Source organism: Macrobrachium rosenbergii, chromosome 23 (assembly GCF_040412425.1).
Source record: "Macrobrachium rosenbergii isolate ZJJX-2024 chromosome 23, ASM4041242v1, whole genome shotgun sequence".
Classification (NCBI taxonomy): Eukaryota; Metazoa; Arthropoda; class Malacostraca; order Decapoda; family Palaemonidae; genus Macrobrachium; species Macrobrachium rosenbergii.
The window spans coordinates 18,219,174-18,243,721 of record NC_089763.1 but is presented as its reverse complement, the minus strand read 5'-3'; the positions used below and the strand labels follow the sequence as shown (position 1 = coordinate 18,243,721).

General features: G+C 41.0%; 1 protein-coding gene across 1 annotated transcript in view; it reads left to right on the top strand.

The window, feature by feature from the left end:
- LOC136851327 (uncharacterized) overlaps nucleotides 1-24,548 on the top strand; it is a 55,000-nt gene that overhangs the window by 16,439 nt on the left and 14,013 nt on the right. The window contains 13 exon segments of the mRNA XM_067125358.1: nucleotides 549-753; nucleotides 992-1,389; nucleotides 1,808-1,990; nucleotides 2,311-3,270; nucleotides 11,312-11,458; nucleotides 11,461-11,502; nucleotides 11,898-12,035; nucleotides 12,543-12,664; nucleotides 12,875-13,001; nucleotides 13,580-13,767; nucleotides 14,472-14,559; nucleotides 21,842-22,037; nucleotides 24,171-24,301. Coding sequence (XP_066981459.1) covers nucleotides 549-753; nucleotides 992-1,389; nucleotides 1,808-1,990; nucleotides 2,311-3,270; nucleotides 11,312-11,458; nucleotides 11,461-11,502; nucleotides 11,898-12,035; nucleotides 12,543-12,664; nucleotides 12,875-13,001; nucleotides 13,580-13,767; nucleotides 14,472-14,559; nucleotides 21,842-22,037; nucleotides 24,171-24,301 — 2,925 coding nt within the window.

The following is a 24,548-nucleotide window of genomic DNA, read 5'->3' as shown; positions in this document are numbered from 1 at the left end:
GTTCTAGTGTAATCATTGACTGACTGCAAGTAGAAACTTGAAATTACAGTTAAGAATGAAACAATTTTAACAGAGCAAAATTTCTGAATGAATCAAACTTAGTACAATCTGGCTAACACAGCTGCTTTTAGGAGATGAGCAGGAAGATAATAATTTGGGATCTGGAAAATTAGAGTTTCAGATGATTGATAGCAAAGATTATGTCCTTGTGGTTTACATGAATGTAATATTTAGACACTGTTGATGGTACAGTATAATGGTTTGTTCTTGATGTTAAGCTGATTTAGGCTTACCTCTCAAACAGTTTTTGGGTTTATTCAGTCGAAAACATTCACTTATTAAAGTTTTTTATATCATGGTGGTTGTTGATATAGATGCATCCAAATTTGAGAATCATATGTGGAATAAATATTTCAACAGTATCACACGAAATTTTAATATTCTTAGGACCAGTAGCACTAATAAATATTGTCAGAGATTTTCTAGTCGACTTGAAAATTTATGGTAAGTAGCTGGGGTGTAACTGATTATACCAAATTTCTTTGCAGATTGATTCGTTGAAGTCTTCATCTGTTGGACTACAGCCTTATGGAAAACCTGACGATGAAGATTCCCATAACCCAGAAATAAGCTTAGAGAGCGTTGATAGTTTAGAGACATTTATTGGCCTGTCAGCTAATCAGGAAGACTTTACAGATCAGTTTGGAGGAACTGTCATTACTATAGCTGATGCAGATGTATCACCATCATTGAGTAAGAACTAATATCTTAAACTTTTGAATTTTGTTGATTGCTCATATCACCATGTAAATAACATAAGAAAAGATACAGTTGGATTCAAGAAAACTATTGCATTTCAGTGGGAATTTATAACATATTTTTATAGATCTGAAACATTTGTTGTGCAGCTAATGCACTAAGTTCACATCTTAAATTTTTTTTATTTGGAATGATTGATATTTTACATTTTTTCTTCATTACATTTTTCCAGATTCTGGTCCTTTAGAGAAAGTAAAGTTGAACATCTTGCCCAAAGAGAGGTGGACTCCAATATTGACTGATGTTCAGGTTCATGAGGACATGGTTGTCAATGGTGACTTGATGGAACCAACACACATTATTCGAGCCCATGCGAACAGCAATTCCTTCCCTGTAGGGCATCCGAGTTGCCAGAGTTCTCCTCATGTATTTTCCAGTAAGATTCATGTTAGCCGTTACTCTGAGAGAAGAACTGCAGATGGAGATGAAGGGGGAGGAGGATCAGGAGACATTGGCCAGAGGATCTGGAAGGCTAATTTATCAGACATATCTAAGAAAGGTGTAGATTACACTCATCTTGTGAAAGACTGGACCAGAAGGTTTCCTTCATCTTCAAAAGGTTTATATGAAGTAGGTATAAGGACAAGTGTTTTACTTCCTCTGACTGTTTTATGTAGAAGGTTCTAATGTTCATGAAGTGACTTACTAGTACAGGTAGTCCCCGGTTATTGGCGATTTAGTTTTATGGCACTTGTCTAGCGACAACAATAACTGGATTTTTGGTGCCCACATGCAGCGATCTCCGCTTATCACCGCCGATCTCTGCTTATCGGTGCTGATCCCCACTTAACAGCAGCACCGATAAGTGCTGTTATTGCCGATTTTCAGTTATCAGCAATTTTCGGTTATTGTCACACCATCGGGAATGGAACCCCCGCCGATAACCAGGGACTGCCTGTATGCTGTAAGCTGGAGAAAGTTCATTTTTTATATTCTGTGCTGTTTTAGTTATCCAAACCTGTCTTGACAATTTTGCATCATTTTTCAGCCTTTTGAAAGAGTGGAGGCTACACTTCACAAGGATGTGATATCAGAGCTTGGTATTGGAACAGATAATGGCATATTCCTCAGTCTACACCAACAAGGAGCTACAAGAGGTGTCAGGGTAACAGAGACAGGTCCTAACCAAGTTGTTGTCTCAGGTTCATTAGTTGAGCTTCTGGCTTCTAGAGTAAGTTTTTTTTTCTGAAAATGCAAATGAAAAATGTTTCTTAATATTTGAATATTGAGGAGCAAGAATTCCAAAATATTTTATTGAAGATAGTAATAAATCTTTTGAAATAAAGAGGCTTTTTCTTATTAGGTTGACCATCTCACTGCAAGTTTAGTATTCATGTAAATATTCTTTTGAGTTTAAATATTTTCAAGTTAAAATAAATATTGAGTAACTTGACTCACTGGTTGATTTACAGCTTGTAATATATGTGGTAATGTCAAAGTTGATAAAATATGGCCTTCATAATTTAACAGTAAATCATATATTATTTGCAGGACTTAATTCTTAAAGAAATAGACAGAATAAGAGGTGGAAGTGATGAGTCTGTCCTCTGTGGGTATGAGGAACCTAATACAGAGGTAACTTCAAAACATGGTACAAGGGAAGTTGGAGTTATGTGTGAGTTGATTCCATCTCCCCCCATGACTAGATATGCTTCATCTCTTGGATTGGATCGATCTGCACGCCGGTACCATTCCGTCCTGTCTCGCCCTTTATCTCCAGAGCCTCGTCCACAACGCAGGAAGTCACGGCGACACTTACTTTCAAGTCCGAAAGAGAAAAACTGTGAAAAAATTAAAGTGCTACAAGAATTTTCTGAAAGTTGCAAAGTGCCAATGCAAAATCATTGCCAAATAATAGTTAAGAGTGAAAGTGGCCCTTTGGAAAGGGTGCCTAACATTGGTTGTACTGATAATGTTAGTGAAAGATTACCCAGTGAGTCTGTGGAAATGATTCTTGATACTATGAAAATGGAACCTGGAAGCAGTAGTCCAGCATTACTAGTTACTGTTGGCCCAAGTTCAGGATTAGGTCCTGCAGTAACCTGCGGTCCAGATGATACCAGATCCATAACACTGCCAGTCACTCAGGCAGATGCTACTCATGAGGCATCCTCATTTCAGGAAGAATTAACACTAAGATTGGCCGATGAAAGGATGACCAGGCGTTTAAAATCTTCCTCTAATGGAACTGAACGGAATAAAGAAAATATAGAAATAGAAATAGGCCATATCAAATCAAAAGACTTAGAGGGTCAGTGTAAAGATGCTGGGATGGACAGCAAGAGTAGTGAAATAGTTTGTGAAACAAAAATAGATCCAGCTTTGAGGAAGAGCAAAGCTGTCAAAGGCAGTACCCCAAAAGAAATTAAATATAAGTTTTCCTGTAATATTTGCTCGTACAAGAGTATGAGAGAAAATCATTTTATAAAGCACATGAAACTGCATGACAAGGTAAGTGATAGGGCATTTCTGCTGTTACATTCATTCTTTGCATTAGTACCCTGTAAAGCCTTAATGATTTTGATTTGAAGTTATGAAAATAGTAAAGCAAAGTTATGAAAATAGTAAAGCAAATATTTGATGTGGTATTAAATGGGTTTATGCTCATATAAGGAAAAAACCTTTAGTTTTAATTATTACTTGTGTTGCATTGAATAGCCATGCAACGGGTAAAAATACAGAAGATGGAGAGAAATAAGAGACAGATACCATAGCACATTTAAATTTACAGAAAGAAAACCTAATGATCTCTGTATTTAATGGTTATAGAGAGATGGCAATCACTATGATGTAAGCCCATTTCCTAATTTCAGTGTCTTCTGGGATATCTTACTGTATTTTGACAGACATAAGTCAGCTACAAGGAAAAAACAGATGCTGGACAACTAATGGTGAGCAGATGTTGGCACCAAACAGTCTGAGCATCTGTGTGGTATCAGAGCATTAGTAAACTCTCAGTTACCTTTGATTGTATAATTCATAATGCTGTTAACTAGAGAAGCAAGAGACAAAATGAAAAATGATGGAGGAGAATTGAGAGAAGAGGTTCAGATAAAGAACAAGTTTTCAAATTTGATGTGTCTGTTAGTACGGTAAAATCTTGAGCAGCTACTGGGCACCAGTGCACATGTAGCAATTTTGGTACTTAACTGCTGCATGTCCCCAATCCCCTGTCTTTCCCCTAAATAAGTGCATGTAACAGTGATGCAGTTACTGAAATGTGTAAATATTTTCCTCCTATATTGCACTCCAACATTTTCTCATACACATCTTTACTATTAAGAAGTCTCTGTGTTGAAGATTGTCCTTAATGAATGACGTGTTAAAGGCAATCTTGCCTATGTTATGCCCTGTTTCTTGTTTTAGTGATGCCACTCACATGAATAAATGGTACCTCCAAATGGAAGTGCAAAAAATGTATTGTGCATTTTAAAAAGCTGAGTTCACTGGAGTTCTTGGAGGTGACATCATGATAATGATGCTGTTCATCATCATGGTAATAGGTGACTAATGGTTGTTATTTTGATATATATTAGAGGGAGGCTACTTGCATATAAGAATAAAGATTATATTTAGTTTACACCCAGGAGTTTGTAGGAAGGCAGCTTTAAAAATTACTAGAATATTAGTATGCAGGTTAATGTAGGATGTTGTTTGTATTTTGTACAGCAGAGGTTAGCTTGATTCATTGCTTATAGCATATAGTTGGGAGCGGCTATGAAGTTTTGCTGCCATCTAGGAGTTCCCTACTTCAAGGCAGGTAATAGTGGACTACCCACTTCCATCATATCCATAGCTTATTAAGTCTCAGGTCTGGCCTGAAGGATTCATTCTTGAACAAGATGTAAGAAAAGGAATAAAATAGATGGCAAGGAGAGAAGAGATCAAAGGCGTGGTTTGATTTGATGAAGTTTAGGCTGTCAAACGAAACTTTAGGGGAACCATATGAAAAGTCACAAGCAGAAAGAATCTGTACCACTGCTTGAAATGTGCTATTCAAGGCTTTCTGCTGAGAGTTCCTCCCTACTGGGTCAGTAATAGAAGTAATTATGTTTATGACAGGGTAATATAGTGTTAGGTTGGAGTGTAAGTATGGTTTCAGTTTTAGTATATATGTAATATTCTAATTTTATACATGAACTTACCTGTTGTTTACATATAGCTGTATTCTCGATCTCGACAGAAAATTCAAAACTGGCGGTCCCGCTAATATATGGTCAGGTGATACGACTACCCCGCCCTCTACCGGGGTACCTGGATCCATTTCCATCAACAACTAATCATATTTTCTCTGTCGGGGCCGGGCGACTAGTCGTCTGCTCCTCTTCAGGAAATTCATCGGTGCTTTTTCGTTTCTTCTTTGGTGAAGTACCCACTTTTGTTGACGGTTCTGGCTTGTTTTTTGGCTTTGGTTGAGATTTTTCTAGTTATGTCTGATTCAGGATCTCAAATTAGATATTGGGGGTTGTAAAACTCGAATGTCTCGGTCTAACATAGACCCTCACTCTTCTTGCTCTAACTGTAGAGGGAAATTGTGCACGAATCTGGATAGATGTGATGAATGTTCGTCTTTGTCTGTGCTTGATTGGCAAAAGTTGGCTAAATATCAGGCAAAATTAAGTAAAAGATAGGCACGTAAGGCTTGGCCAGAAGTTCCTCCCAGAGTAGAGTAGTATTGCCTCTTGTTCTGTTCCTGTTACCCTCCTGTTCCTTTTCCTGCCCCGGAACCTGTTGTTTCCAACCCACTACCGTGTCAGACCTTCGGGCAGAATTTGATGGTAAGATTTCGGCTCTTTTCTCTGCGATAGAGAAGATTGGCCAGGATGTGAGTGCGATGTCTAGACATCGAAGTGTTGCGAGTGATAGTGTTGTGGAGGAGGTGACTGTTCGTCCCCCTCGTTCTCCTAGGTCTAGGCCTCTGTCCGGCTCCCAGGGCTCAGGAGAAGACATGCCAAAGCCGAAGGGAGGCGAGTGGGGTCTGCTCACGAGCAGTTGCTCCCTCTAACAGTCCTGTTGCGTCCCAGGCTGTTGCAGCTCGCTATAGTAAAAGTGATGCGGAAGTGTCTTCTTGTGCTTCTGTTCGTCGAGGAGGAGTTGGAAGCAGTCAGAGTCTAGTAGGCCGCTGAAGAGACGCAGAGCTTCCTCTCCAAGTCAAGTTCCTATCAAGAAACTTTCGGCACGTTCTCCTCTTCCGTCTTGTAGCTTTTGGGATAGCCCAGAGATCTCTTCTTCTTCAGGCAGTCCGGATGTCGTTCTCTGGATCGTAAGCGGCGGCGCGGATCCCCTCCTGTTAGCATGCAAGTAACGGCTCCCTTCCGTTGGATCCCAAGTCGGCTTTTATGCCTCCGGTTCCTGGCCCCCTTTCGCAAGAGGACAAATTGGACAAGATTTTGAGACTTTTCGAAGGCTTTAAAGCTCCAGCACTTCAGGTTCCTTCTGCAACTGAGGCTCGGTCTCTGCTCCGCTCACGCACCTGGCGCCGCTTCCTTTCGCCACGCCTGGCTCCGCTTCCGCTGGCGCCTGGCTCGCTTCCGATCGCGCTCCTGGCGTCACTTCCGCCCGCATCGCCGCACTCACGACGCTACTTTGGCGCTTGGCGCCTCTCCAAACACGTTTCAAGGCGCACAATGTTTGCGCTTCTAGCGCTACCGTGGTTTTTGGCGCCTCTTTGCTCTCGGATCTTCTAAGGCTCCTGACTCCTCTCAGCTCATGTTTGGATACGCTGACGGGTGGGCTCTTGGCGCCTCGGTGGCGTTCGGCGATACTCAAGAGGTTAACGCAAGTTTGGCTCCTGGAGACGTTTCTATCCGCGGTGCTCCAACTGCTTCAGAGATTCTCTCCCCAGTTTCCGATGTTTGAAGTAGATGATGTTCCGTCTGCTCCTACGCCCAACTTTAAGCATCTCTTACAACTTTTGAAGAACTTTTTCAAGAAGACTTTGCTCCAGCTTCCCCTTCGTCTCCGACTCACGCAGTTTGCCAAGGATTTTAAACCTCCTTCCTCTAGATTTCTGAAGCTGGTCCTGTCTGTTTGGCGAAAGAGCTCTCCAAGGCAAGAAGGATGGTTGAGCAGAAAAGATCTCAGGGTAAAACATCTTTCTGTTTTCCCCCTCTCAACTGTCTTTTAAGTCTCGTTCGTGGTATGAGACTGGGGAAGTCTTTTCCTTGGGAGACTCTGCCTCCTCTCAAGGGGATTTCTCCAGCCTTGTGGATTCTGCCCGGCGTCGCTCAGCTTTTCTTAGTCCAAAGTCGGCTTCGTCTTGGAAATTGACCATCTGGTGAAGAGTTCCTATAGGATCTTGGGAGATCTTTTCTTTTATTGACTGGTCTATAGGAGCCTTGAGCAGGATAGTGAAAGTCTGTGATCTTCCCCCAAGACTGCTACAGATCTTGATGCTATTTTGGCCTGCCTGGACAAGGCCATCACGGATGAACGTCAGAAATTGCCTCAGTGACTGCTACCGGCATTTTGAAGAAGAGAGCTCATTGGATTTAGTTTTGTCGCGAGAGGAGTCTCCAGGAACCAGAAATCTGCTCTTCTTTTGCTCCTTTGCTTAAAGGAATCCCTTTTTCCCGCCCGTTAGTTAGGGAAATTTCGAGGCTCTCTCACGGAAGTCTACTCAAGACCTACTGGCTCATTCTTGAAAAAGACCCAGGTTTCGACTTACTCCAGTAGTACCAAGCCTTCTTTCCCTGTATCCTCTAGGCCTTCTCGGGTACTCCTTCTCACCCTTTTCCGTGCTGGGGAAGAGGAAAATTCTCTTCTCATCCCCAGAAAGCTAGGGTACCAACCGATGAGTTCAAGGTCCTTCATGCAGCAGTCTGAGCCAGACTAAAGTCGTTCTGGCAAGTTTGGGAGGCCAAGGGAGCAGAACCCTGGGTGGTCAACGTTCTGAGAGAAGGCTGCCATTCCTTCTCAGAGAGTCCTCCTTTAAAGTCTTAGCCAGTAGACTTCCAACGTATCATCCAGGGACTCAAGAGAAACTTGTGGTGTTGGAGGGAAGTTTCTTCCCTCCTTCAAAGGGAGCCATAGAAGCAGTCCTCGAACCTTCATCTCCGGGGTTCTACAACCGCCTGTTTCTGGTTCCAAAATCGTCAGGAGGATGGAGACCAGTCCTCACGTAAGCGCCTGAACAAATTTGTGCTTCAAACACCATTCAAGATGGAAACCACACAGTCGGGTTATCAATTCCCTGAAGGAAGGAGACTGGATGGTGTCTCCTCGATCTCAGGACGCATACTTTCATGTACCTATCCATCCGAGATCAAGGAAATTCCCTACGTTTTTTTGTGTTCAGAGGCAGGGCTTTTCAATTCAGGGCTCTTTGCTTCGGCCTATCAACAGCCCCACAAGTTTTCACAAGGGCGATGGCTCCAATTGCGAAAATGGCTTCACTTAGAGGGAATTCACATTTCCCTTTACCTCGACGACTGGCTGATCCGGTCTCCGTCAAAGGCCAATGCATGAAGGACCTACAAAGGACCCTTTCTCTTACCGGCAATTGGGACTCATAGTAAATCTTCCAAAGTCACAACTCTCTCCATCTCAAGACTTGACTTATTTGGGAGTTCGGATGAACTCAGTTCTTTCAGGTTTTTCCGACGTCTCAAAGGATCGAGAAATGCCTGCTGAAAGTGAGATACCTGATGGCAGCCAAGACTTGTTCTGCCAAGGAATGGATGAGCCTTTTAGGCACCCTCTCATCGCTAGAGATGTTCGTCAGTCTGGGAGGCTACACATGAGACCTCTTCAGTTCTTCCTACAGCAGATCTGGAACAGGAAGAAAGACACGGATTCGTTTGTTTTTCCTCTATCCACTCAAGTAAAGCAAGACCTGTCATGGTGGAACGACAGGAGCAAACTAGATCGAGGTTTGTCACTGAGACAGAGGAACCCAGACCTGATGTTGTTCTCCGGCGCTTTCAGACGAGGTTGGGGAGCAACATTGGGGAGATCTTCAAGTGTCAGGCAATTGGTCTTCTTCCCAACGGGACTGGCACATAAATGCGAAAGAGTTGAAGGCAATTCATCTAGCCTTGGAACATTTCGTGCTTCTGGTGGAAAACAAAAGATAGTAGTGCACTCGGACAACTCCACAGCTCTGGCGTCACGTGAAGAAACAAGGAGGCACTCACTCCTTCTCTCTGTTCGAGATCGCAAAAGACCTGCTTTTGTGGGCGGCAACCAAGAACATAGAGCTAGTAACTTTCGCTTCATCCGGGAGCTCTCAACGTAGAGCGGATATCCTCAGCAGGTCACTCCAGGTCATTCGACGGAATGGACCCTCCACCAGAAAGTCTGCAAGGCCTGTGGAAGGTTTGGGGAACTCCCATGTTAGACCTGTTACCAACGAGGAAAACCGCAGACTACCTCTCTTTGCTCTCCTGTTCCAGACCCAGAAGCATTAGCGGTGGATGCCATGCTCCTGGACTGGTCGGGTCTCTTCCTTTATGCATTCCCTCCTTCAGGATGCTGGGAGAGTCCTGAAAAAGTTTCGAGCACACAAAGGTGTGTCAATGATCCCTTATAGCTCCATGGTGGCCAGGAAGATCATGGTTTCCAGAGCTACTGGAGAAAGTAGTGGATTGGCCAAAGGAGGTTGCCATTCAGACCAGACCTTCTGTGCCAGTTGCACAGCAGAAAGTTCCACAGGAACCCGTCAGATCTAAATCTGACAGGGTTCGAACTCTCTCGGCGACTCTACAGGAGGAGAGGCTTCTCTAGAAGAGTGGCGCAGGCAATGGCTAGAATCAACCAGGCCCTCGTCTACAAAGGTCTATCAGCGATGGAAGCGCTTCAGGGAGTGGTGCTCGAGTCTGGAGTGTCTTCCACTTCTCGACTCTAAGCCAGGTGGCGGATTTTCTTTTGTTTCTGCACAAGGAGAAGAAATTGGCTGTCAGCACGATTAGGGGTATAGGAGTATGCTGGCGGCAATTTTCAGAATAGAGGTATAGACCTTTCCTCAGACAAAGATATTGCAGAACTCCTTAAATCTTTGCTACCACTAAAGGCAAATCTCTTCGTGTACCGCATTGGAATTTGGATGTGGTGCTAAAGTGGCTTACCTCCAAATCTTTTGAGCCTTTGAGTTCCTGCTCCGTTTAGGAATCTAACTAAGAAAACTCTCTTTCTCTTGGCACTGGCCTCGGCAAAGAGAGTAAGTGAGATTCATGCTCTGGACAAAAAGAGTTGGTTTTTGTGCGGATAAGGCTGTAGTTTCCCTTCACCTTGGGTTTCTAGCTAAGAACGAAAACCCTAGTAATCCATGGCCAAGGGAATTTCCATTCCTAGCCTATCCTCCTTGAGTGGAAGAGAAACGGAGAGACTTCTCTGTCGGTCAGAGCTTTGAAATTCTATCTGGACAGGACCAGAAGTGTAAGAGGAACTCATGATTTTTATGGTGCTCAACTAAGAACCCCAAGAACCCTCTATCTAAAAATGGGATTGCTTTTCCTTTTGAAAGAACTGATTCAGGAGGCACACAGAATTAAGGGATGTGGATTTTCCCTTAGTTAAAGTGAGGCCTCATGAAATTAGGGCTATTGCAACTTCTTTAGCCTTCAAGAAGAACATGGCTTTAAAGGACATTCTAAGTTCAACTTATTGGAGATGTTCGTCTGTTTTTGCCTCGCATTATCTGGAGACAGATCCAAACCATATGAAGACTGCAGTACGTTGGGCCCCTTTATTGCGTCTGACACGGTGATGGGCAAGGGGAAACCAGAGGCTCTAGATCTCTCCTTAGTTTCCTTGGGTGCAGAAGATTTTTCTTTTGGTCGACTACTAGAGCCTAAGAGGTTAGATGGGCCTAGTAGGTCTAATTTTAATAGGTTGGTGTGAGTTTTTATGGTTGGGTGATATGATGGTAGATGCTTTGAGTAGTACGCCTGAGCAGGGCATTATATGCTTTGTTGATTGTGTCGAGACGGCTGGGCCAACAGACCTTTCTCCATATAGCAACCTGCGTCTGAGCTACTAGGCCCATGTTGCACTCAAGGATAGCAGGTTACAGAGGCAGTAACCGAGAGAAAACAGCTTCCTTAGCAGGTAAGGATCCAAAGTTAAGAGCGTTTTTTCTTAGCCTGATGATCTCAGGTTTTTCCATTTTAACACTTTACAGCTGTCCATGCCCACCGCCTCAATGTGGCAATCAGCTATATGTAAACAACAGGTAAGTTCATGTATAAAAATGACATTTTTATAATAAAATAAGATTTTATATCACTATTTACCTGTTGTTTATATATAAAACATTCCCACCCGCCTCCCCGCAAGGGACAAGGGGACATAGAAAAATATGATTAGTTGTTGATGGAAATGGATCCAGGTACCCCGGTAGAGGCGGGGTAGTCGTATCACCTGACCATATATTAAAGGGACCGCCAGTTTTGAATTTTCTGTCGAGATCGAGAATACAGCTATATGTAAACAACAGGTAAAGTATGATATAAAATCTTATTTTATTATAAAAATGTCATTTTTATTTTTCCAGGGGTTAGCATTGTACCGTTGCAATGAATGTAGTTTTGTGTCCATCCGTGCCAGCCATTTACGACGTCACAAAATGTCTCATGCAATGCAGGTTCTTAATTGTCACCTTTGTGCCTATACGTGCGATGATAAGAAGTTGCTCACTAAACGTATGTACGGGTCAAACATCAAATACCTAAACAACAGCGCCCTGTAAGTACATATGCACACCCATATGTGTTTGTAAATGCTTGAAAGAAATTAATCCATGAATTGTGTGATTATGTAATATTTTTGTGTTTCATGCATTCTAAGTATTAGCTTTGTGGAGAAGTATGTGTTTCTTTAAATAGGCTTTTGATTTTAGTGCAGATATAAATTCCATAGATCTGAGTGTTGCTTGTTTATATGTTATTATGACTGCAAGTTTTGCCAACTTCATATCACATACATACTGTACTGTGTATGGAAAATATATTAACACTGCACTGTGCACTGTCAGTTTCTTGTAAAGATTCTAACTTCTGGGTTTCATATGCATTGTTGACATACATTGATTACTTTCTGCTTAAACTTGAATTAATGTTTGTTTTGATTCTATTTCTTAGGCCACCAATGATTCTGAATCACAAGAAATATTTGAATGTCATGACTGTGAATACAAGACTAGCTGGCAGTACTCTTTCCAAAGGCACCGCCGTACGCATGCTCCATCTAAGGTTGTTGACATTCATGCCTGCCCTCAGGTAAGGGAAATACTCTTTTCTTAGGATTAGAGATGGAAACTATGCAGAAGTTCTTGAACTTCCGTTCATTACATGTTATCACTAGTAACACTGATATAAGTATTTTAATTTCAAGCGGATAACTCAATAGACATCTAATAGCATTGAAGAAATTATGATGACTTAAAGTTGTAAACATTCTTTGCTGGAATTTTCAGAGAAATCCGTATGAATGCTGTATTGATAGGATTATGTGTAATTTGAATTTAGATGTTATTGTATAATTATATGAAACATTAAATGTATTTCTCATTATGTAGATGTTTATGTTTAGTTCGTGTTTGTTTATTATTGGCTCAAAGTTTTTATAAATCCTCACTGGGAATACTCCTAGATCTTTAAGATCCTTAGTTGAGAACAGGAATTCTCTTGATATGGTTAAATTATAGATGCATGTCATCCTGAATTACTGGACTATTGCTATATGAATGAAAGAATTTTGTATTTAAAAATCCCCTTTTTTTCCAGTGTTCTTACAAGACAATGCGACGAGAGCACTTCTTGCGACACATCAAAAATGTTCATCAAAATCACCGACCTTTCCTCTGTGATATCTGTGGAAAAGCTTTCAAGAGACAGGATGCCCTCAAGTAAGCCTCTGCATTTATAAGAATATTAAAGATTTTTAAATGATTGAGATTAATAGCTGAGAAATTTTGAACAGCATGCTTTTGCAGAAGTTTACTGATACATTTTTGTGTAATGTTAAAATGTTATATCTCAAAAAATTAATTGTATATAGTGACAACACATTTTTTATTTTGTTGCAATTGAGAGTCTGTTATTTGTTTTTTTTTCAGGCAGCATCATGTGACTCACTATCAAAATGTAGGGAATAATAGCAGTGGGCAAGTGGGACCGTATGGGTTTATTTGCCCCATTTGCCAGAAAGTTTGTAGATCATCAGCATACTTGAAAGAACATATGGTGAGATTATTATAATTTACATATGGTGAGCCCGTGAGATACGTGAGTTTTGACCGTTAGTGAGATTGTACCAAGTAACTTAATTGTAAATTGGTGAAGAAAGAAACAGTAACCCAAGTTGTTTGTATTCGGAATCAGATGAACAACTCTTATGACTTTTCATGAAGAGTTGAATGTATAATTTCAAGATTAACCTAATTGCATCCCAATAAATTGGTATTTAAGAAATTCCCATGTACTTGAGAATGATGATAAAATATGCAAATTTTAAAACTGCATACAAGGATGTTGATGGTCCTTACACTTTGTGTACAGTACTTTGAATTTTTTCTTTGTGGTAAGGTGCGTATTATTCTCCTTTTTTTGGTAATGTGCGTATTATTCTCCTTTTTTTCAAGGTATAGGTATTAAACGTTTTTATTGTAATAAATTTTTCAGTAATGATTCTTGGGATTCTCAGATTATGTACTTTACTTTTCATTTTGTGTATAAATACTGAACAGTTGAGCAGTTTTATCAGTATTTGTGCATATTGACATTATACATAGAACTTTTCTGAGTTGTTTGCTTTTCCTCAGGCAACTCATTCTGAGGAGCGTGCTTTCTTGTGTGAAGTTTGTGGAGCCTCTTTCAAGACAAGGTCTGTTCAGAGGAATCATGTCCAGACAATACACCGCCGTCCTCGTTCATTTACATGCTCAGCTTGCGAAAAGAAATTCAACACCAAATTTGCCTTGCGTCGGCACATGAAACAGCATGATCTAAGGTTAGTACATCTTTAAAACTTTGCATTAAGTTAATTTACACCCAGTAGCAGTATGTCATGTGGTCACTAATTTTTGTAGGATAAAGTGAAAAAACCTTTTGTAATCCTGCTCTTAACTTTCCAAAGGTTTTATAGATTAGTTTTTAACCTTTGATTTTAGTTTTTTTTAAGCTATTATATATAGTAATTAAAAATGTAAAAATATCCATAAACCAGAGGACCCTTCACAAAACAAAGAATAGTCTGTTTACATTTTGTACATATTAAAAAAATTACAATATTATATCTATGCAATTTTAGCATTTTCTATAGATAAATTTTTGTGACTATCAATGGTTAAATAATTGTGGAGACTATTATTAAATAACAAAATTATTATTAAATGACCTACATTTCTGAGAAATACTGTTGACACCAAGATCTAGAGCCAGAGGGCACATCATCTCTGTGCACCAGAATTAAATGATTCCTTAAATTTTTCTACTGAAAATTGTTTAGTGTTGTTCTTTAGAGTTCTGTGCAACATTTAGTTAGAACTGTTTTTTACAGAATTGTTCATTTAGAACTATTTCTCTTGTAATTTTACTGAAAAAGGAAAAGGGAATGAAAATGTATTTTCTTGATCACTTCATTCTTAAAGAAAATTTGAAATACATAAGATTGCTCTGTGAAAAACTTGCCTGATTGTTACTGTATCCCTGCAGCCTGTTGGATACTGAAGGACCAGCTGAGGTTACAAGTTCCTCCAGATTATGCAGTCTCCAGCAAAATTTGGATACTTTAACTCACTCAGTGAGTACTCACAGATTCATTTACTCCTTGAAATTCAAAACACTTTTATTGATAAATTTTTTAATTTGAAATATTGTTTTATGTGTAATCAATTCAACGTGAATTATTTACATAATTATTACATGTTCATATAAAAACTCCCATGGTGTTGGTTACAGATAGGGCAGTTTCTGGTGTCTTTTTCATAATGGCTATTGTAATTTGTTCCCACAGGGATGTAACCATCATCTTTTATATTAGGAGTATCCTTCGGCGCAAGCTGGAATGGTCTTTGAACCTTGGTGGGAAGGTAGTCAAGCAGTGGAAATGTGGGTGAGAGGGGTAACCCCTCACTCTCCTCCCTCATACCTCCTCACTCTTTCTTCAGCTGGATTCATGAATTTGGATGAGGAGCTTGCTACCATTGTTTTCTTTCCCCTCGTTTGTATGCACTTTGTATTTATTTTGCTTTTCCATACATCTGGTGGAGTTGTTTCTCATTGGATGGATAAAAAACATGACCAGTGCCAGTAGGGGTTGTGAGTGACCTTGCGGTCACTTCACATCTCCCATACCAGCTGACCCATGTGATTCCTGTGCTTATTGTAGGGACAGGGAGTGCTCTCATTCCCTGCCCTGAGAGATACAGGTCAAGAATGGGAAGTATATGCTTCTTGGTCCTCTCCGCAGTGGGGGAAAGTATGGAAAGAAGAGATAGAGAGCGAAGATGATTTCACCAGGATCTTTTGGGGGTAACATTCCTCTGGTGATGCCACCGAATCCTTCCAGTTCATTTTTGCCACCAACTGTCAATCCTCTTCCAACTACACCTGCTTCTTCTGCAGCTCACATGGTTGCCTCTTGTGCTGCTGGTGATCCTCCAGTGGCAGTTGCGTTAACCTGTAGCTGACTGACCCTGCAGGTGTTGTGACTTCCACTTTAACCTCAATTAGTCCTTTGGAGTCAAAGGCAAGTAAGAAGTCTAAGAGGAAAAGGAAGTAGCATTTTTGCTGTTCTTCCTCTTCATCATTGCCTTCCTTGTTGTCTTCTTCTTCCAGCTTGGCTACTTTCTCTTCCTTCTTGTCCTTGGGCTTGCTTACTCTGGAAGAAGAAAGGAAAACTCAAGATGCTATGTAAGATATCCAGGTGGACTTCTCCCACTCTCACTTCCTCTTAGCAAGAGAGCAGAGGTACCAGTTCACCACACAGTAATCCCCCAGGCAAGGCTGTTGTCACCACACATGTCCACTTGGATGTGAGAACTGTCCCCTTGCTGGATCACTCTTTATTCTCAAGTTCACATCAGGATGGCTGTGTCTATCCCTCCATAACAGGTCTGTAGACCAGGTATGGATTGCATCCTGGGGGTAATCCCCCCAAAACAGCACTGTTTTGTTACAAAGGTGCTGTCATCTACAACCTGTTTGTTTTTCTGGCTGTGCACAGTCCCCCTACTATGTATGATCAAGCAAAAGGATGGGTTCTACCTCATATTCGCCTTTTGTGGGGTATGTATAGGGGACTCTTCACCCTGCTCAGGGAGAGATTTCCCTTGGCCTCTTCTACCTCTCGAAGGCATGGTTTGCCATGCGGATGTGAGGTGAGTGAGAGGGAGGAGCAACCTCCTGCTTCTTATTTGGTTGCAACCAAGTGTAGGAGCAGAGGGGCATTAGGATCAAGGTCCAAATTCCATTTGGACTGTGAACCTGGGGAGTCTCGTCTGTCTTCCCCTTTGAGGGTCCATCTAATGCTGGACATACTCGGGAGCAGAAGCCTTTTCTCCAGGAGAGGAGGTTGGTCATGCCTCTGGGGATCCTTTGGGTCCTGAGGGACCTTCTCTCCAGAACCCCTTCAGGCAAAGCTAGAGCATTAAGCATTATTATTGAGAGGTAATTTTGCACGTTTGTGAGCACAGGAATCTCGGCGAGGCGACCTTGGCTCTTCGCCTTCCCATGGTTTTGTCTACTGAGCTAGGCTTTAGCAGCACCCTGGAGGCACAATCATTGGTCAGGTTAACTTAGTCTCAGTTAGTTCATGGTGTTTTTAGGGAATTGAATGCCCTGATCTGTGGGCCAGGAAGTTCGCTTGCTTCCAGCATATAAAGCAAATTCTTCCCCTCCCCTTCCCACCTTACAGCAGTGGAGATACTGTATCCCGAAGGTTGGATGCACCAATCTGCTAGCTGATAAACAACCCCCCCATTGAGAGACTCCATCAAGAGGGCTTCTCTTTTAATGCTGCAACATGCCAGGTCACCAACTAAAGGGTGAACCTGCTTCATGGTAGGAGAAATAGAATCCTCTCGGTTCTTCAGGCAGGTGTCCCATGAGAGTAGTCTCTCACTGCGAAACAGTTTGGCATTGGGCTCACCTCTATACTTTCCTCTGGGAAAGTAGAGGCCACGGTTGAGCTTCAGAGGCGGGATTCCATGAATTCCTTCTTCAACCTTTCTGTGTCCCACAAATTCTTGCAGGGGGTGAAGGTACTTGTCACTAATCCCTCAGGTTCAGCAAAGCCTTCTTCATCTGGCTCACCAAAGAAGCCTGAGCTTCAGAAGCCCAGACAGGAGCCTCAGTTTCTCCTTCCAAGAAAGGTGGGGAGTCCTTCCAGCCCATATGTCCTATCTCCAGCCAGTCCAGCAGGGGGGAAAAAGTAAGGGGGTAGGGTGTTGCTGAGAGTGGCGATCTCCTTCCTCTTCTGCCAGGTGTAGGGGGTTGCCTGTCATGCCATTGGGCAAACTGGCAGCAACAGAGAGTGTATCTTCAGGTCATATCAGTCCTTTGGGACAAATACAGGCTCCTGTTCAAGGGTGTTCATCCCTCTATGACACCATTACTATTTCCAACTAACTTCAGATTTGCAGAAAGCACCGTAGAAGTCATAGATAATCAGTCTCTGGGTTTTAACAGCTGTCATTTCCTCAGGGAAGGCATGCAGGGTTTGGAGGCTTAGACCCATTTGAAGGGCATTTGCATTCTGCAATACATGGACAATTGGTAGTCCTGACTTCCTCCAGGAACACCTCCTGCAGGACAGGGATTGTATGCTGGTTTTTTGTCTCAATCTGGGAATAGTGGTCAACTGGTAGAAGTCCTATCTCATCCCCAAGTAGCAGATAAAGTATCTGGGTATACTCTTGGACTCTGTAGCATTAAGAACCTATCTGGTGGCCTCTTGTTTGAGTATTCCCAAGGAATTTGTGGTGCAACTCCTCTCACAATAGGAACAACCTGCTCAGCTGTGGCTGTTGTTCCTAGGGCATTTGTCATCATTGGATAAAATCAGGCCTCACGGGGGCAGCCACCTTTAGTTGCTTTAGTGGCCATTTTGGGAAACACAAGACACCTCTTAAGAGATTCCAGTGAGCTCCCCTCATCCAGAAATGTTTCGGTTTATGGACACACGAAGAACAGAGGGTTAATTTCAGGTGTCTGGATGAAGCACGCACAGCATCTGCACATTGTCTAGGAAATGTAAGTTGTTCAGTTGGCCTTATAAGCATTATTACAAGATCCCTCAGTGTTGTTGATGAGTGACAAAACAACTTTAGTTGCCTAGGTCAACAAACAGGGAGGGATGTTGTCTCAGACCCTGTGCCAGTAGGCACTGCAGATTCATGAGTGTGCAGCTTTTCAAGCTATCAGCTAGATACATTTTGGGCAGGTAAAATATTCTGGTGGATCGACTTAGTCATCAGGGTCAGGTTGTGGGGATGGAGTGGCTCCTACATCCATGAATAGAGGAGAGATTGTTCGAGATATTGGGGTCCCTCATATTCAGTCTGTTTGCAACCAGATTGAACAGAAAACTCCAGTCCTCTGTTCCCTGGTCCCATGGGCAGTGATGGAGGATACATTCCAACATCTCTGGGACAATCTGGATGTGTATGCCTTCCTGCCTTCCAATCTTTTCCACAGGGTGATCTGCAGTGTTTTTCATCCCAGGTCTTTGGATGACTCGGGTAACTCTTGTTGGCCACACACAGTGGTAAGCAGTTTTGTTGACACTCCGGGTTGAGTTGCCTAGTGAGTTGTCCCTCTGGCCCACCCTCCTGTGCCAGCCACACCTATGTTAGAACTATTTAGTAGTTTAGTCACCAGCTTCATGCATGGAGGTTATCCAGTGCATCCTGCAAGAGAGAGACATTCCCTGCAGGGTAGCAGGACAGATGTCTGGGTACCTTTGTTGTTCCTCCACAAACATGAACCAAAGGAAGTGGGCCATCTTTTGTGATTGGTGTCATATAAGAGGTTGCTCTTCTTTCAGAATATCTGCTCAGCCAGTTGCAGACTTCCTTGTGTCCCTTTACCAAGACAGGCACCTCTCACTTTCTGCAGTGACATGATATCACTCTGCCATGTCTCAGTTTTTTAAACTGAAGGGGTTGGATCTCTCCACCTCAGTAGAGTTCTATGGTCATGCAAAACTTTGAATGGTCGTGCCCTCCTCGGGAGCTTAGGCCCCCAGAGTGGGGATATATCATTAGTGTTGCAAAGCCTTGCAAGGCCTCCTTGGAGATTGTCCCAGGGATGTTGGAATGTATCCACCATCTCTGCCCATGGGACTGGAACCAGGAAACAGAGGACTGGAGTTTTCTGTTCAGTCTGGTTGCAAACAGACTGAATATGGGTGACCCCCATATCTTGAACAGTCTCTCCTCTATTCATGGATGTAGGAGCCACTCCATCCCCACAACCTGACCCTGGTGACTGAGCTGATCCACCAGAATATTTCGAGTTACTTGGACAGAGACCTAATATTGAGGACTTGTTTTGCTCATGGCTTTTGTCTCGATGAAGAGAGTAGGGGAGTTACCTGGCTTGTCTTTTCTCATTCAGTATTTTAAAGAGAGGTTCCCTCTTTTTCTTTTTCGTCCCATAGTTCATAGCTAAGACTCATAACCCATCGGTTCCAGAGGAGAAATTGTAGTTTTTCTCCATCCCATCCCACCCAAGATTTCATTGGTGGAGACCCAGATGAGGTTCTGTTGTGACTGGTCTGCTCTATTAAGCACTATCTGAAAATACCTCACTTCTTGAGGCCAGAGTGTAGGAGACTTTTCTTTTGTACAGGTAGGTGTGAGAAGTTTGTGTCCAGGAACACCCTTTCTGTATAGCTTGTTGAGGTTATCAAGCGGTCTTACAATTCCTCTCTGGCCATGTTAAGAATTTTTTTCTGAACCCATTATATGGTAATAGCCAGAATAAAGCTTCCCACTATCTTGTCAACTCCCATGGGGGATGTCATGGTTCCTTACTCAAGTTCCCTCTCATTTCATGGTTCTTAGGCTTAGGGCGCTACTGCTCTGGTCAACCTATCTCATTTATCTGGATTGTGTGTATTGTACTGTCTACTTTGTATATTCCATGTATATGACCCTGAGCTGAAATAAAGAATGTTACTATTATAATTATTATTCACAAAACCAGTAGGAGGTTACAGGAGTCATGGTATCCCTTGCTTGCATGTACGGCATGGAGCATGACATTTCTGTGTGGAATCCAACTCCAGATTCTGGCAGGGCCTAACCCCTCCTAAGGGAAGGGGTAAGTCTCTTAATATAGAAGCTGATGGTTGTATCCCCACAGGGGTGAATAAATTTTTGAAGCAATTTGTATTCTTCATAGGTATACAAACCAGAGCCTTTTATATAGGTTGTACCCACCGTAACTGCCCAGCTCTGTCCCTGCAGCCAGAGGTAAGAGTGAAGTGCCAAGGGAGAAAGTGAGGGGTTACCCACTCTCACCCCCATCTCCACCAGTTAACCATCTTGTTACCATGATTCAATAGCCATTGGCTTGTGTCTATATGCTGCACAATAGTTCAGGTTTTTCTTTCTTTTAACTGTACTAAAATGATTCAAACACTTACTCAAAAAGGTAAAAGGAATAGTACTTGCTTTAGAGTTGTATTTCCACCCAGTAAATTGCAACCCAGTGTCAAAATCTTGAGTAAGCAGTTATTCCAAATACATATGACATCCATATAGGATGTGTATGTTCTTGGAGTATTTGAAATGCAAAGACTACGGTACTGTGAGCACAATCCTATTCCATAGCCAACTTAATATGTCTTATCTTGTTACTTTTTAACCATTTGTGGTTCATGTCCTCTTAGAAAGTTAAATTGGCATTCGTAAACTTCATGTCAGCTATCTGAAGCAGTTAAGGGAGTTAGAAAGAGGAATAACATTTTAATTTATGGATATATCCTGTCGGTCCAAAGCCAGCAGTGATAAGCAATATTTTATTGGGATGCAGTCTGTTACATTACCCATAATGCTATGTTACTCAGTCTGGTGGTGTTTAAATTGAAACAAGAATTCTTGTTTTGATTTTGGTGTATTAAAAAGTGGAAATAATACCCTCAAGGGTCAAAAGGATAACTTAAAAAATCATCAAGAATGATCTGCCTTTGCATCGTAAGTGACTGAGTTTGTAGTATCAAGTTATGGATTGGTCTTGTTAATCATGTATTTGAATTGTTAGAATGGCAATAGCACAAACTATGTGCAAGTGCCTTTTTGTTTAGTAGGTTGACATGAATAATCTAATGAGCCATATTTATATTTATTTCTCTTAATGTGCACATTTAGTTTTCTTTACTTTTTTGTATTTTCCTGGCTTGGCTGCTTTTCCTGTTGGAGCCTTGGGCTTTTAGGGTTCTGGCTAGTATCTAATGCACCACATATGGCAGACTCGAAAGGTTCTGGCAATTATCTAACGCATAACATAAGGCAAACTCGAAACTGTGTGTGCTCCATAAATTCAGATCTTGTATTTTACATGGAATTCCTATATCCACTCTGCATGTATTTTATTTTGCATATGCTTTCACTGGAGTAGCATTGACAGTAGATTTCTGTAGCCTTTTGATTGACTACAGTACTTGGATTCTGGGTAGTTAAAGTTAAGTATACCTTAGTTTAACCAGACCACTGAGCTGATTAACAGCTCTCACAGGGCTGGCCCAAAGGAGTAGACTTATTTTATGTGGCTAAGAACCAATTGGTTACCTAGCAACAGAACCTAAAGCTTATTGTGGAATCCGAACCACATTATACCGAGAAATTAATTTTTGTCACCAGAAATAAATTCTTCTAATTCTTCATTGGCCAGCCAAAGACTCGAGCGCGGGCCCAGCAGAGTGCTAGCCGAGAACTATACCAACCTATCCAACAAGGAACTATAAAATATCACATACCAGGTAGTATAGCGGGAGTATAATAAGAGTTTTACAAGTATATATTAAATTTTAATTTGTATTGTTGGAAACCATGCGTTATTTTTTGCTTTATTTCCAGAATTCTGAAGGTGTTCCCTCGTCAATCAGCGATGGACCAGTCACAGTCACAGCAACAGCCCCAGGCCTCTCATCATCTCAGGCTCCTCCATCTGCATATCAGATCACAATTGATGGTCAACCTGCCTTTATACTGCCTCACATTGGACCTCCACACACCTTTGTTAGTGAAGAGGGTGAAACGGCTATTATTGGAGGTAGTATCAGGCATATTTTTCTTAATTAAGGTGACTAACCTATGGAAGCCTAGGCCTCTTTAAACTCATGTGCTGCAATTTAAAAACCTTCTTAGGTATAAAAAAATTTATGGAAAAAGTGTTTCTATGACAGTTTTTAAAAAACACTTGACTCAGTGAAGTTATACATTACTACAGTTATTATGTATGATAGATTATAAAGAATGGAAAGTAAGTCATATATCAAAGTTTCTGTTGAAGGATTTATTACTAAATATACAGTAAACCCCCCCTATTCGCGGGGGGATGTGTACCACACCCCTCAGCGAATAGCTAGAACCCCTCGAATACTTAGAACCCTTCTAAAAACACTTAGAACTGCCTGTTTTGATAGTTCAACCACCAAAAGCACTAAAATGCTTATACAGGTATTATCCTACTTACGATGGGTTTGAGTTCAAAGAAACCCATCATTTGTTGAAAATTATCTGAATATAGCCTAGCCTACACTAGGGTATTTGGTGCCATGTATACATGTATGGTGCCTACCCTACACTATAAAATATACGCTATACATACACGGTATAGTGATTATTAATATCAGCTAATTGTGGAGGTTCATGCAGAGTGACATGATAATTCAGTATAAAGAGAAATTGAATAACAAATAAGAATTAGCTTAGCCTACACTATGGTATATCATAGGCATATACAGTAGCGTAGCATACATTATACTGTACTCTATATTCACAAAACATTAACATAACAAATATGCATCTTTTCCATGGATCTTTTAAAATGTTATTCCATAATTCACTGGATCCAATAATATTGTATATATTCTTATATTACTTTTGTATTATAAATTGCAATCATAGCGATCAATGTTTTTGTTTGGAAATGTTTACGCGGTAAGTTTATTTCGTCGCATTTAACTCGGTTCAGAGCGCTTTTCTTCCTTCTAATTAGCGTAAATGAATCTCTAGATACTTTATTTATATGGGGCAAGATTATTTTTTTTTCGTTATACTGTACGAAGTGTTTTTAAGCTGAAATATAACTTAAATACGTCTCGTTGTGAAATTAATTTAGCTATTTTTTTCGTTAATAGATGACGTTGGCCGTTTGGGGGCGTTTGTTTTGTGTAAAAAATCAAGATTCCGTTCGCTATTTTGACTTCATTTCATCGTAATGCAAGCTTTACACATTTATCGTTTATCATCATAAAAATATCAGAAATGTATTCTTTCATGCCCAGTAGTTTTGATTGAAATACTTTCTCTCCAATTTTAATTACACTCGAGTTTCATCCATGTTGCCTATGCACGATAATTTATAGTTATTAGCAGCTTGAACATTGTTTTTTCAGCTTCAGCTACAACTTGCAGCATAAATTTAGCAGTATATTTCTTTGCTGATCTCCAAATAAGGTTATAATGTAAAAATATATCAATCCTATTCTACTTAATGTCATTTGTACTATAACCTACGGTAATTGTGTATTACCGTGCAATGGTTGAAGTACAAGCAAAAGGGCTGTTGTTATCCGATCCGGTGATAAACAAAACAACAGTTTCTCGTTCGGTTGTTTATGGCTTTATGCATTTACACAAGAGTATAACGTTACTAACAATACAGTACTTTTATCATTCTCTGTTACTTTTTTAACGTGAAGATGGGATAAAGAGTTGGAGGAAAAGAAGCTGGTCTATTGTAATTTGGTCTTTCTTGCTGCCTGGTTGTGCACTGCTGCCTGCACCCGCAGGAAATTTTATAAATGTTGTCGTATCTGCATTAATTGCTTACCCCGTTGCAAAATTGAGTTATCGTAGGGTGAACTATCATAACCCGAGCACTACCTGAGTATTTTAATAGTTTTATCACAAAAAGTGCATTTAGTCATGAAAATTACATGAAAATACAGTAATTAGTGAATATTTCTCAGTGAAAAATAACATGAATTGGCAGATTTTCAGCGAATAATGCGTATATATGTTCCATAGAGAAATCTGCAAATCATGAGACCACGAATAAGGGGGGTTTACTGTAATGGCAAAAACATTTATTTCTTACTTGATGGTATAATAGCTATGAATTTTGGAAATCGTAGTCTATTAATATTATTCATATATCCTGTTTTGTCCTTATTTTCAGATACAAGTACTGTCCTTGTTGAAGGTAATCCAGACACAAAAGCAGAACTTACTGAAGTTGATAGCCATGCAGACCAACACAGACGCATATCTGTTCCAGTTGGATCAAACACAGTCCACATTGTAGAGCAGGTATGTGTTTTAGATGCTGTATATTCTCTTTTACAGGGAGATAGTTTTGGTTAAAAACATATAGGGCAGATCTTTCTTTAATGTATCTGAAACAAAAATATTTCTGATTTGTTATCACCTAACTACACTATCAGAAGAAGCAGTTTTTATGTTAAATTTTCTATAGATAAAATCCTCACAGTAAGATTTTTGAGTGTCCGTTTAATTGTAAATTGTTTATCCAGTAGTTAAATTAGTTTCAAAACAA